The 12,477-nt window shown below is 41.6% G+C and overlaps 1 protein-coding gene across 6 annotated transcripts in view; it reads left to right on the top strand.

Moving 5' to 3' along the window:
• Positions 1-12,477, top strand: part of LOC111142360 (chimerin 1) — a 154,879-nt gene that overhangs the window by 139,125 nt on the left and 3,277 nt on the right. For 2 of the 6 annotated variants that reach the window (XM_022495390.1, XM_022495401.1), the window contains 3 exons: positions 2,305-2,478; positions 3,226-3,303; positions 6,218-6,355. In XM_022495390.1, the coding sequence (XP_022351098.1) occupies positions 2,305-2,478; positions 3,226-3,303; positions 6,218-6,355 (390 nt within the window). The remainder of the gene's footprint in view (positions 1-2,304; positions 2,479-3,225; positions 3,304-6,217; positions 6,356-12,477) is intronic. The other 4 variants (XM_022495410.1, XM_022495394.1, XM_022495430.1 and 1 more) reach the window with 4 other exon arrangements.

Below are 12,477 nucleotides of genomic sequence, written 5' to 3'. Positions count from 1 at the left end.
TGGAGTCCCAGAAGAGGAGAGAGGCTGAAAAAATATTTGAAAAATGAGTGGCTGAAAACTCCTCAGATTTGGTAAAAGCCAAGAAAAATTAAGTACTTATTTGGAGACGCTTTTGTGTAAATGAAATGTATTAGAACAGTAAAGAGGAAGAAGCAGCTATAACCCCAGGCATCCACGTCCTGTCCCATTCACATGGGATGAACAGAGCTGGCCCAGAATTCCACTTAGCTTCCGACCACAGGCTCATTGGGACAATGCCATGTAACGGACCCTGGGCTGCCGCGTAGAAAAGGCCTCTCAAAAGATTCTTCTCAATAATGACAGCAACATAGTCCTGGTAAACACCTCTAACCTACTATGCCTAAGAAATTGCATATATTAATATTAAAGTCTCACAGGAACCTATAATGGATAGATAATAATAATAAATACTATTATGATTCCTATTTTACATAACTGAGGCACAGGAAAGGCACTCAAAATTGCACAGCTAATAGATGAGAGAGCTAATTCTAACTCAGAGAAATTACAGAAAACATTAAAATATTCAGGGGAAACAAGGTCTTTTAAGTGGACATTTGCCATTGATTTGCCTTACGATTGAATCAGAAATCTTACCAGTAACTAAGAGAGATATAAAGAGGAACTGGGGGTCTGGGTGATGTAATCACTTGGACATTGTCTAAGTATTACAGAATGTTGTCGAGCCATGTCCTCTGGTAATACAGATCCAGCTCGGTGCTCTGGAGGCCCATTTCTGTTCTTCAAAGAAGCAGCTGCTATTCTTGAGTGATGATAACATTGGGCATTGTTGGCATTGGCCATGCCTTCTCCAGTGCTGTTCTCTTACACACATATGCAAAGACCCAGTGTCCCTCTGTACTTAGCTTGTCTTTGCACACGGGAGGTTCTCGCTACAGTGGAATTCCTCCCTTTGAGTCACATAGGCCTTACGTATGCATTGCAAGTTGGCAGTGTCTACATATTTAACGAAAGAATGATTCCATTTATAAATTTTGGCAAATGTCCCTCATCTCTGTTTATTGTTACCGCCCTATAGAACTAGACTGCAGCTTTACCAAGTCATTATTAGAATGATAATCACCAACATTTGCTGAAAGAGCAAGCAAAACTAAAGTTTGCCCAGTGACCACAGGCAGTGACCGTGGCCTTGTAGGATTTTCAGATTGTTTCATTAAGACCTGGATATCACTGAATCAGATTTACAAGGGGTCAACATCAAGTCCTTAAGAAAAACATATTTTGGGTTAGGTTTTTAGAAGCATAAAGATGACATTTATTTTAGTTAAATTATTCAGTGATGGTTTATCACTCTTCACTCTAATAGAGCAAAATATTTGAATTCTTCTCTGTCCCTTCTAAAATTCCATTGCTCTCTTCTTGTTGAAAATGAAGTATCTCCTGACATTAACTAGAAGATGTTTGAGTTCTGGCATCTTAGAAGTTACAACTCAGTAAAATTACAAAGCAAAGGACAAGCTTCAGGAGAGGCACGATGGTATAGGTGTTAAAATTGTGGACCCTAGAAACATCTGTAGGCTTAAATCTCAGTTCCATTGCAAACTCAGGGCATGACTTTGGGTAAATCACTAACATGCGCTCGGTTTCATCAGATTTATAAAATGAGAAGAAAAATAGTACCTATTTTATAAAGTTTTCTGAGCTTAACGGAAATAATGTAAAGCTCTTGGACTAGTGCTTGGTATCAGTGAGCCAGTGCTAATAGTAAATAATACTATGGCTATTTTTAGCCACTAAATGTATTGTTTTATATATCTATATATCAAGGCTTATGAAGAGATAGGAATATAAGTGGCATGATTTTAAGAAGACCCTGGGATATTTTTACTTTTGGAGATCTAATTCCTCTTCATATCAAATATATTAAAGTATAATCCTATTTCCCACATCAAATATAATTTTTATGTCACTTTGAAGAAATGGACAATTTTAAGTTGCCTGTTTGGCATAATATTACATTTTGTAGACATTTAAACACTTGCTGATTTTGTTTGATCTGGGTTGAATTTCTCCTGAGATCACACAGCAAGTAAGAAATGAAGCATGAGCTAGAATTTTCATCTGCTGACTTAAAACCAAAATTTTCCAAGAGAAAAGATGGGAAGAATGTTTTTACACTCTGCAGAAACTGCTGGAAGCTAGTCCCCTTTTAAGCCTCACTGAAGCCGGACGGACTGTCTTTTGCTAAAATAAACACTCCAGAATGCTCAAAACTCTGCTCAAAACATTGTTGAATTTTTCCTTTCTACATTTTTCTTTTAGATTGTGGTTTGAATGTTCATAAGCAGTGTTCCAAGATGGTCCCAAATGACTGTAAACCAGACTTGAAACATGTCAAGAAGGTGTACAGTTGTGACCTTACAACACTCGTGAAAGCCCGTATCACCAAGCGACCAATGGTGGTGGACATGTGCATCAGGGAAATTGAATCTAGAGGTGAGGCATTTCCGGTGTGGTTCAGCAGTTGTAATGCACCATGAAGGCAAGTTCTCATGCCCTTCTGGGTGCCTCATTGCATAATCCAGTTGTCTTCTGTAAGTTTAGGGGAGAATGATTTCAGATGTCCAATGATCTGAAAGCCTGCAATGAGTTAATGTAGCATCTAATGAACTAGCTTGATTTTAAGGTACATTGAACTAGTTACAGGAAATACACTTAAATATTTTTATGGATGATGATGCTTCTAGTCTATAAAAGTTGACATGTAGATAGCAATTTGCTTTTCACTTTTTACATTTTTCTAGGTCCAAGAAGCAAAGGTGTAGATGCTCTATTAAAACTAACCTAAGCCAAAAACAGCGCTGCATCCCAATTCTTATTTCCCATTTGGGAAACACTGGTATGGGCCTATTAATATGGTTATCTTAATCTTCGGTTATGTAAAGAATTATGGTATAATTGGGGTGATGAATTATTTCCCTTAAGACTCAACATATTTGATCTAATTAGACTAAGTGGTGAGCCAAATTACAAATACTCAGGTAACAGTAGGTCAGAGTTTAAAAACTGTGAGTGCAGTGGTTTTATTTTAGGAGAAAATGTGAGGAGGTTTCTAAACAAGTGTATTTAATCATTCTTTCATGCACATTACTTCCCCAGCCTGAAGTATGGGAAGAAATTAAAATTTGGAGAAAAGGCATAATTCCAAAGAAACGAATTAGCTCCCTTGCTTTATTTTTACAGGTCTTAATTCTGAAGGACTGTATCGAGTATCAGGATTTAGTGACTTAATTGAAGATGTCAAGATGGCTTTTGACAGAGGTTTGTTCTTCAGCTCTTCAGCATGTTCATTAACTTAGGACAACAATGCCCTCTGCCAAGAAGGCACAGTTTATGTTATTCTTTATATTACTTGTCTAAGTCGTTGATTATTATTCCAAATTAGAAGCTTATAATTTTACTTTTTATTAGTATATTAAAGTGTTACATTTCAAAGTGAGTAAGAAACTGTATAAAATGTAACTCTATTACCAGTACCTGAGCACCCGAGACTCGTCCCTATTCATAAAAATATACACAGAACAGTTAAATTTACCAGAAATCGTGGAGGAGATAGGGCAGGATGGTTGGGAGAATCTAAGTCATTACAGATCTCAGATTTCCCAGGGTGGAGTTGGCCCATCAAACCGCCTGTCGTCCATGTATCCCATCACCATATTTGACTGAGTGGAGACTCAGTCTAATGACTTAGATGCCCCTACTACAGAATTGTTACTGATTTTATTTGATTTATGCCATAAAGGAAAATATTAATAACTTTGGAATATAACCTAGTTTGTTGGGGTTGGGGAGGATGCCGGAGATCAGAAGAGGCTTTTCCAGAGAAGAACAGAGGTTGACTGTATAATATGTAAAGACCTTGGCAAGAGAAGAGTCTGTGCAAAAGCCCTGAGGCTGTCCTTGTCAAAGCCCTGAAAAGTGCTATGGCTAAGAGAGTAAGAAGTGAAAGGAGAGTGGATAAAGATGCAATGAATGCAGTATCTTACTATAGAAAGAATTAGCTGAATGGTAGAAGGGTTCTCAGATCCATGTCTAAATTCGATTTGATTTAACTTGTCATATAACTGAACTATAAGGTTGGTAATTTTATTTTCCAAACCAAAAATTGGATGTGTAACCCATAATGAGACAGGATATTTGACATGTGGATTCTCATAGAAAAATAACTAATAGATGGCGGAAACAGGAACTATGTGGCAAGAGAGAATACCAGTTTTCTTTCTTTTTTCCTGAGTAAAAATGTTGATAGAGGTGATATTTGCCTATGCAGTTCTTCTACCTTCCATTTGTCCTCTCCCATCTCCTTTTCCAGATCTTTGGGCCTCTAGCGCCTGCCCACTTGCCCAGGGTTCCCCAGGGAACCATTCTACATTGCTTTCTCCTCCCAGAAAGTGGTCTATCCCGATTTGTACCACCACAGCCCGTGATTTCAACCCAAGTGTGAAAGACACATACCAGTGCTCTAATTCACACTTGAATGTGAATGTATGATACGCCATGGCATTTTGCATTTAAAAGAGGCTTCTTTAAAGAAAAAGTAGTAGTAGTGTTAGGTTTATAGTTCTAGGTTGACAGTAGCTTTAGCTTACAAAATTTCACAGAAAGTACAGAGATTTCCCATATGACCTCTCCTCTCATGCTCCCCCCAACCCAGTTTCCCATTGTTAACATCTTGCATTAGTATAGTACATTTGTTACAATTGGCGAACCAACATGGGTACGTTCTTAATAACTAAAGTGAGTAGCTCACATCGAAATTCACTCTTTATGTTACAGAGTTCTATGGGTTTGACAAATGCATAATGTCATGTATCCACATTACAGTGGCACATAGAACTTTCACTACCATGAAAATCATCTGTGCTTTACCTGTCCTTCCTTCCCCTTCTCCCCTTGCACCCCTGACAACCACAGTTCTTTCTACTGACTCCATAGTTAAGCCTTTCCCAGAATGTATATAGCCGGAATCATAGAGTATGTAGCCTTTTTCGACGATTTCCTTTACTTAGCAGTATGCATTTAAAGTTCTCCCATTGCTTTTCATGGCTTGACAGCTCTTTTCTTGCTGTTGCTCAATAACATTCTTTGTCTAGATAGATCAGTTTATTCGCCTATTGAAGGACATCTCAATTGCTTGCAGTTTTTTGGCAATTATGAATGAGAGTGGCTGTAAATATTTGTGAGCACATTTTTGTGTAGACATAAGTAGTTTTCAGCTCTTCTGGGTAAATACCCAGGAGTGTGATCGCTGGATTATATGGTGAGAGTATGTTTAGCTTTGTAGGAAACCGCCTACCCCCAGGTGGCTGTACCCTTTTGTGTTCCCACCAGCAGCAATGTACAGTTCTGTGGTTCCTTGTCCTCCGAGCAGTCATTGTCAGGGTTCTGGATTTTAGCCGTTCTAGTATCAGGGTAGGGAACAGGCTGCTTTTTAATCAGCAGAAATCATTTGTAAGCCAAACGGAATAAAAGAAACCTAGGATAAGGTCAGCTCAGAGTAGGCACTAATTGAATCTTTTGTAGATGAAAATTCAGGTATTTTAACCAGTGACTAAACGCAGGGGAGTAGAGGAAGGCCAGCTTCCCTCGAGAGTCTTAAGGCCCAGGTCCTCTGAAATACTCCTCTATTGTATAACTTCTTTTCTTGTTATTTCAACACTCTAAAGTTTTGTTTCACTTTACTCTTCTGCTTTTCACTATCTGCCTACCTCCAGGGCTTAGACAGCGTCCCAACGTCGTGGTCACGTGTCAGAGCCCGGGCCGGGGGGGGATAGGGGGAGGGGTCAGAGGTGGTGTTTTGTAAGCTAGGAGTGACTTTCTGGTTATTTTTCACATTCTCTAGGTTTATTTAAAAAAGAAAGAGAAAGTAATCCCACTCATTCCCCTAGGAATTCTCAGGTATTCCTGGAATTTACAAATATTGCTGTTGACCTCTGTCCTCTTATACTCCCCCCTCATTAAACCTGGAAAAATAAGTAACTTCAGAATGGAAAATTAAAAAAAAAAATGATTTCGCTTTCCACAGAAAATTGACCATTTATATACATCAGCACACAGAATTTGATACTAAAAACTGACGCACTGCCAATCTCTAAAGACTGTACAAAAAAACACGTTATGAAAACAGTGCTCTGCATTCAGACACTTACTCTTATTTTTTTAACCTCCTTCCAAGATGGGGAGAAGGCAGATATTTCTGTGAACATGTATGAAGACATCAACATCATCACTGGCGCGCTGAAACTTTACTTCAGGGATCTCCCAATCCCACTCATCACGTACGACGCCTACCCGAAGTTTATCGAGTCCGCCAGTAAGTATGAAGCCACACATTCCGAATGACCCCACAGACTGCCTCCTCCTGGTAATCATTTCTCTGGTTTTTCCTGAGTTTCTTGAATGCGTACTAAGTATTTCCCCCTCGCCTTTCTCCACGGCTAATATACTCACAAGGATTTTGATCTTCTCTCTAACATCGGTTATTTATGATTTCTGACGTCAGAAGCTTCTTTGTAATGGGCTAACCCTCATTTTCCAAAGTAAGGCTTAACCCAGTATTCCTTAGGTAAGGACCAACACTTCCACAAAGTAAAAATGAATAACTAGAAAAATAAAATTGAAAAATAGGACCAAACTATTTTGTTACTAGATTCAGCCAGGCGTAAAAGTTGCTCGATCAGATCCCATAAAAGTTTCTAAATTCTTACTTTCAATTTCTGTCCTTATCCTGTGACAGACCATTAACAGACAGTTTGTGAACTGGCACCGGTCCGTAGATCATACTTTAAGGAACACGGTTTTAGATCAAGAAGTGTTTTTTTTTTTTAAGTTCTAGTTGAGATGCAAATGAGAAAAAGCAAAGCCTCGTATGCCAAATTGTATTTATGGTGCAAAACTCATACCTGTAATTCACAGTACATTTTTTTAAAGAAGGGAATTTTTAACAGATTTTAAGTGTTGGCATTGCCATTTTTTAGAAAAGATAAGCTATTTCTGTCATTTTCTTTTCTCTCTTAAAAACCATATGTTGTCTTGATCTTTAAATAATAACATCACTTTCTTAGTAACACTGATTTGCTTTTTGACTTGGAAATTTCGTGAAGTACAGACTTGCTTTGTTCTCATTTTTAGTTTCCCCTTCAGTGCTTTTGTTGAGAATTTCTGTGGTTAGTTCCCTGGAGCCCTGATTTCTTGCGGGTCAGCCCAGCTCTTGTGTAGAGAACAGCCAGGAAGAATTACACTGATTTGTACAAATGTCTATGTTAGGAGCCCGAAAGCCTCTAGGTCTCTTCCATGGGAATTTTTTTTTTTTTTAAGATTTTTTTATTTATTTATCAGAGAGAGAGAGGGAGAGCGAGCGAGCACAGGCAGACAGAATGGCAGGCAGAGACAGAGGGGGAAGCAGGCTCCCTGCAGAGCAAGGAGCCCGATGTGGGACTCGATCCCAGGACGCTGGGATCATGACCTGAGCCGAAGGCAGCTGCTTAACCAACTGAGCCACCCAGGTGTCCCTCTTCCATGGGAATTTAACTCCTCTTATTTTGGGATGGATTTGGTGCTGATCATGAAAATTGTCTGCGGGAGTTTCTGGGTTCCCGTTTTGTGGCCCAGACGTTTCCGGCCCAGAGAAGCCTCATGGCCATGAACAGGGGCAGTGCTTGACATTTCCATCACGAAGGGCTACTCAGTCCATGGTCTGCCCTGATCCCCAGGACAACACTGAGGGCCCAAGGGGACAGTGTTCCTGTCCTCAGTGTCACTTTGAGGTAAAACTGAAAGTTGGCTTCTGTGCCAAAGCCAAGGGCACGCCATTAGCAGGGGACAAAGCAGTTCTTCAGACCCAGGTTCTGAACGCGACACAACCACCTCATTGAAGCAGAAGAAAAATCCAAGCCTTCCTTAATGGGGTTCAAGGCCTTTGCCCCCCCACACTCCCACACTGTTTTCACCTTCATCCTCCCACGCCCACCTCAGCTGCCTCGGTTAACCTTCCAAACAATCTGTCAGGATTCAGGGTTTGTATCTGGAACTGGCCTCCCGTCTCCCATCAGTGAATCCCCCATTGTACCTCAGACAGCTCTTCAGAGCCTATCACAGGATAAAAACGTCCTAAATCAAGGTAGATTCCTTCTCATAAGTTCAGCTATTCTGAGGTGTGATTTCCCTGACACCAAAACCATGGCTTAATACTTAAATACGATATCAGTGTTTATTGTATGTGTTTGCTGTTGATCTGATTGTCTATGGAATATAGTGTCCTTGTCTGCGTCTCTTCTAGCAGTCGCATCGCTTTCATCTTTGGACACATAGATGCAGCCTTTCTCTTATCTTTACAGGCACAGAAGGGAGACAAGAGGAGCTAAGATTTGTACAGCATATACTAGGTACCAGAAATCATGTTAGGCACTTTACAGCCACAATTTCATTTTAGTTGTTTTTTTCTTTTTTTTTTTTTTTCATTTTAGTTTAGTTTAGTAATCTCTACACCCAACATGGGGCTCAAACTCATGACCCTGAGATCGAGAGTTGCATGCCCTTCCGAGGCAACTGGGCGCTCCACCAGGATAGCATTTTAGGAAGGAGATATTACAGGGTGTAAGTAAATTGTCCGAGGTCCTATTGGTGGAGCAGAGGCCCTGGCATTCTGACTCACATGTGTCTAATGTCCCAGCCCCTCTCTCTCCACTCAGCCCACTTCCTGGCTCCCTGGAGCAGCAGAAGACTTACGGGAGGAAGACCGAAGGGCAGGAAGTCCTCCCAAAGAGGGTCAGGGCTGGCCAACCCTTCCTGATGCACGGGCTCTTGAACCTTTTTCTCACTCAGCCCCTAGGAAATTGGGGGGGGGGGCTCTTCTTGAAGGCTCGGGTTTCTCTGGCATTTATTAGCATTTCTTGCCAACAGAAACTCGGAGTTCACATTAAAGCTTTCTCCTGCCAAAACCATCTGAGCTCTGCTGCGGCAGCCTCCCGCGGACATGCACAGCTTGGGAGCTGGAGGGGAGTGGCTACAGGAAATGAAGAGGGACACACAGGTGGTGGAGGCCAGGGCATCTCATCGAAGGGCTTAAAGGTCTTCGAAATCCCTTGGCAAGTGCCCTGGAACCACCTGGAAGTCTTAGACTACCTTTTTCCTCACTGCCTCCCCTTCCCCTCCAGGGAAGAAATTGCTGCCCCACCCCCCACACCAGGTGCAAAGGCCTGGAAGACAGGTGCCTCTCGAAGGCATGCTCTGTAAGCCCGCACTTGGGCACTTCTGACCATGACGACAACGGTGCTGCCGCGACTGAATGTGGAAATCTTTCTCTGGCCAAGGACTCTAAGAGCTGTGCTCCCAGATGATCTGAAAAAATGTGATTCAGTGTGTAATCCTTGAGTCAGATAAACTCAGAAATAAAACCCAGAGTTCTTCGACCCAAACAACTTAGAGTGTCCTGAAGTCTGGGATGAGAACTTGCAAGTTTTTCCCTCAACTCTGCTACTGAGTCACCCCTTAACTTTGACTAAGTCTTTTTTCTTCTTCTATTTGAATTTCTATTTCTCTCTTTGAGTTGGCAGCACATACCTTAAAAATACTTACTTACTTACTTAAAATACGTACTTTTAACTAGATGTTGATACATGTTCAGGTGCTTATTTCCTGCCCCTATGTTCACATTTCCACATCCTTCCAGACCTCCCTCAGATGCCATCTCTTTCTCTCCTCTGTTCCGCTCAGCCCCCGAACCATCTTTCTCCTCCGTCTCCCTGTCATACTTCGCTTGGACCTCTGTTATGGCCTCCTTCCTTCACGCTGAAAAGTTGCCTTCATGTCTTGCCTTCCTTGTTAGACTGACCCCTTTACAAGCAGGAGTTCTCTTGCTCATGTTTATTTTCCCACAGCCCCTGCAAGAGTCCCTCACTTACATAATAGGTGCTCAATAAATACTTGTTGAATGTGTAAGCATAATTTTATATTGAGAACCACAGATTCTTAGAGTTCTTAGATCTTCTAAAGGGTCGTGTTAACAAGACTTCCTTCTATGACACATTCTTTTTTAAATACCCAGTAATTGCAAGATCGCCGCTTCTCTCAGCAGACAGCTGCCAGTGGACAGACTTAACGGTCAGAAGGCCCTATTGTGCACAGCAGAGAGCCACCTGCCTTCAACTCCCTCCCATTGGCAATGGTCCTAACATCCCCCTCTTCTTCATACAAGCCTTTCACATACTCAAAACAACTGATGGTGGTTGTTCATCCCTAAATACATTCCATTTTGTCTTTGCTTAAATTATGCCATGGTCATCTTAGGACAGAAGATTTCTGTTCTCTAAAAAGAATATGGTTACTAGTCCTTTAAGTAGGAAAAAAAAATAGAGAAAAATTAATTCCAGGGAAGAGTCTCTGTCAATTTGATGTCAGAATATTCAAATGTAGTTTATCATATGCCCCCAAATTGCTCTCTCCAGTCTGACCTCACCCTGAGCTCCAGATTCACCAGCATCAGCGAGATCATTTGGAGGTCTGATAGACATCTTGAGTAGAACCCTGGTCTTTCCCACGAAACCTCTTCCACCCATAACCTTTATGGAGGCTCCATCCTCCCAGTCACCTATGGCCAAAACTTAGCTCATTCTTGATTCTTCTCCTTCTCATACATCCCTTATCAGGGAATCCCATGGACTCTACCTTTAAAATATACCCAGAATCCAGCAACTTCTCATCACCATCACTGCCACCATCTGGTCTAAGCTAGAGTCATTCCTCACCTGGTTTTTTTTTTGTTTTTTTTTTTAAGATTTATGTATTTGAGAGAGAGCAAAAGAGCATATGCTAGTCTAGAGGGAGGGGCAGAGGGAGAGGGAGAGAATCTTAAGCAGACTTCCCGCTGAGCACGGAACCCGTTGTGGGGCTCAGTCCCACGACCCTGAGATCATGACCTGAACTGAAACCAAGAGTCAGATGCTCAACCAACTGCACTGTCCAGGCGCCCTCCTCACCTGGATTTTTGTAATAGTTACTAGAATAGTCTGTTTCTACTTTGGCCTTTCCATAGTCTGTCTCCCACATGGGAGACAGAGGGGAGATACTGTGAGCAACATCTGTCGCATCATGTCCTTGTTCAGCACCTTCCCATTTCTCTCTAGAATAGCCTACAGTCCCTGGAATAGCCTATAGCACCTGAGACAACAGTGTCGTGTTTCCTTTTTGACCTCCTTCCATCCTCCTCTTGCTCACTCCAGCACAGCCACCTCTGGCTTCTCACGTGTCCTCAGACATCACAGGCCTACTCACCCTTCAGCATCCTTAAACGGCTGCTCCTTTGCCTGGAAGCCCTTCCCCTAGATCTCCATGTGGGTCATCCCCCCACGCCCTCAGAGTCTTCGCTCAAGACCTGCTTTCTCACTGAAGTCTATGACAACCACCCCATTTAAAATTATACCCCCTCGCACTTGCAGTGTTTCTTACCCTGCTGTTCTTTTCCGAAGCACTGGCCTCATTCTAATATAGTACAGACTGGAAGGGCCATGTTCACTGTGGATTGTCAGTCACCCTCTGAGAGAGAGAAGCAGCTCTCTGTGAGCAGGGAATTTTACTTGCTAGCCCACCAACACCATTCCTAATTTCACACCATCTCCAGATTCTCTCTGCAAAGATTAAATATGAAAATTACAAGGAAACTATGTTACTCTTTTTTTCAATTTCCAAAACAATATAGTTTCAAATTAATTAGTCTCATGGTAAAAATTATAAGACTAAGTAATAGTTTTCTATAGTAAATGGAGTTTTCTTAATTCTAGAAATTAAATAATTAAATTTCAGTATCCAAAATAGTATTGCTGTTATGAACTGACATTCTTTAAAGACCCCTTAGTTTCAAAGACCATGTATCAGTTATCATGGCAAAAAATACATCCTGTATCACTGAGAAACGAACCAGGAACCCTGAGTAAGCTTTGGGCAGAAATCCTAATGACTAAAGTTTCTTTTTTCTTTACAGAGATACAGAGATAGTGAGAAAGAGCATGAGCAGGAAGGAGAGGGAGAAACAGGCTCCCTGCTGAGCAGAGAGCCCGATGCTGGGCTGGATCCCAATACCTGAGCCGAAGGCAGATGCTTAACCAACTTAGCCACCTGGGCCCTCCTAAAGTTTCTTTGAATTAAAAAGCTTCACTCTTCCTATTCTGACATTTATCAGATCTGCACTGCCAATGCTAGGAAAGCTCACATTCATTTTTATGTCAGCTTTACCCTAACTCTGATGCGTGGCCATGGAGTCGGTTTGTCTTAGACGTTAGAAAACCAGGATTCTTAGTCTTGTGTCTTGAATGATACACTGTGGTCAGCTATGGCCTTCTAGTATTTCAAGGCTGCTCTCCTGATTAAGACTCAGCACTTTGAGGTCCCCTTGCACCTGCCCTGCGCCCCGACATTCAAAGGCCCCCTATCTTCCTGACA

Source organism: Enhydra lutris, unplaced genomic scaffold (assembly GCF_002288905.1).
Source record: "Enhydra lutris kenyoni isolate GAN:26980312 unplaced genomic scaffold, ASM228890v2 scaffoldscaffold1, whole genome shotgun sequence".
NCBI classification, from domain to species: Eukaryota; Metazoa; Chordata; class Mammalia; order Carnivora; family Mustelidae; genus Enhydra; species Enhydra lutris.
Note: the sequence above shows the minus strand (reverse complement) of the source record. Positions and strands in the feature narration are given on the sequence as shown.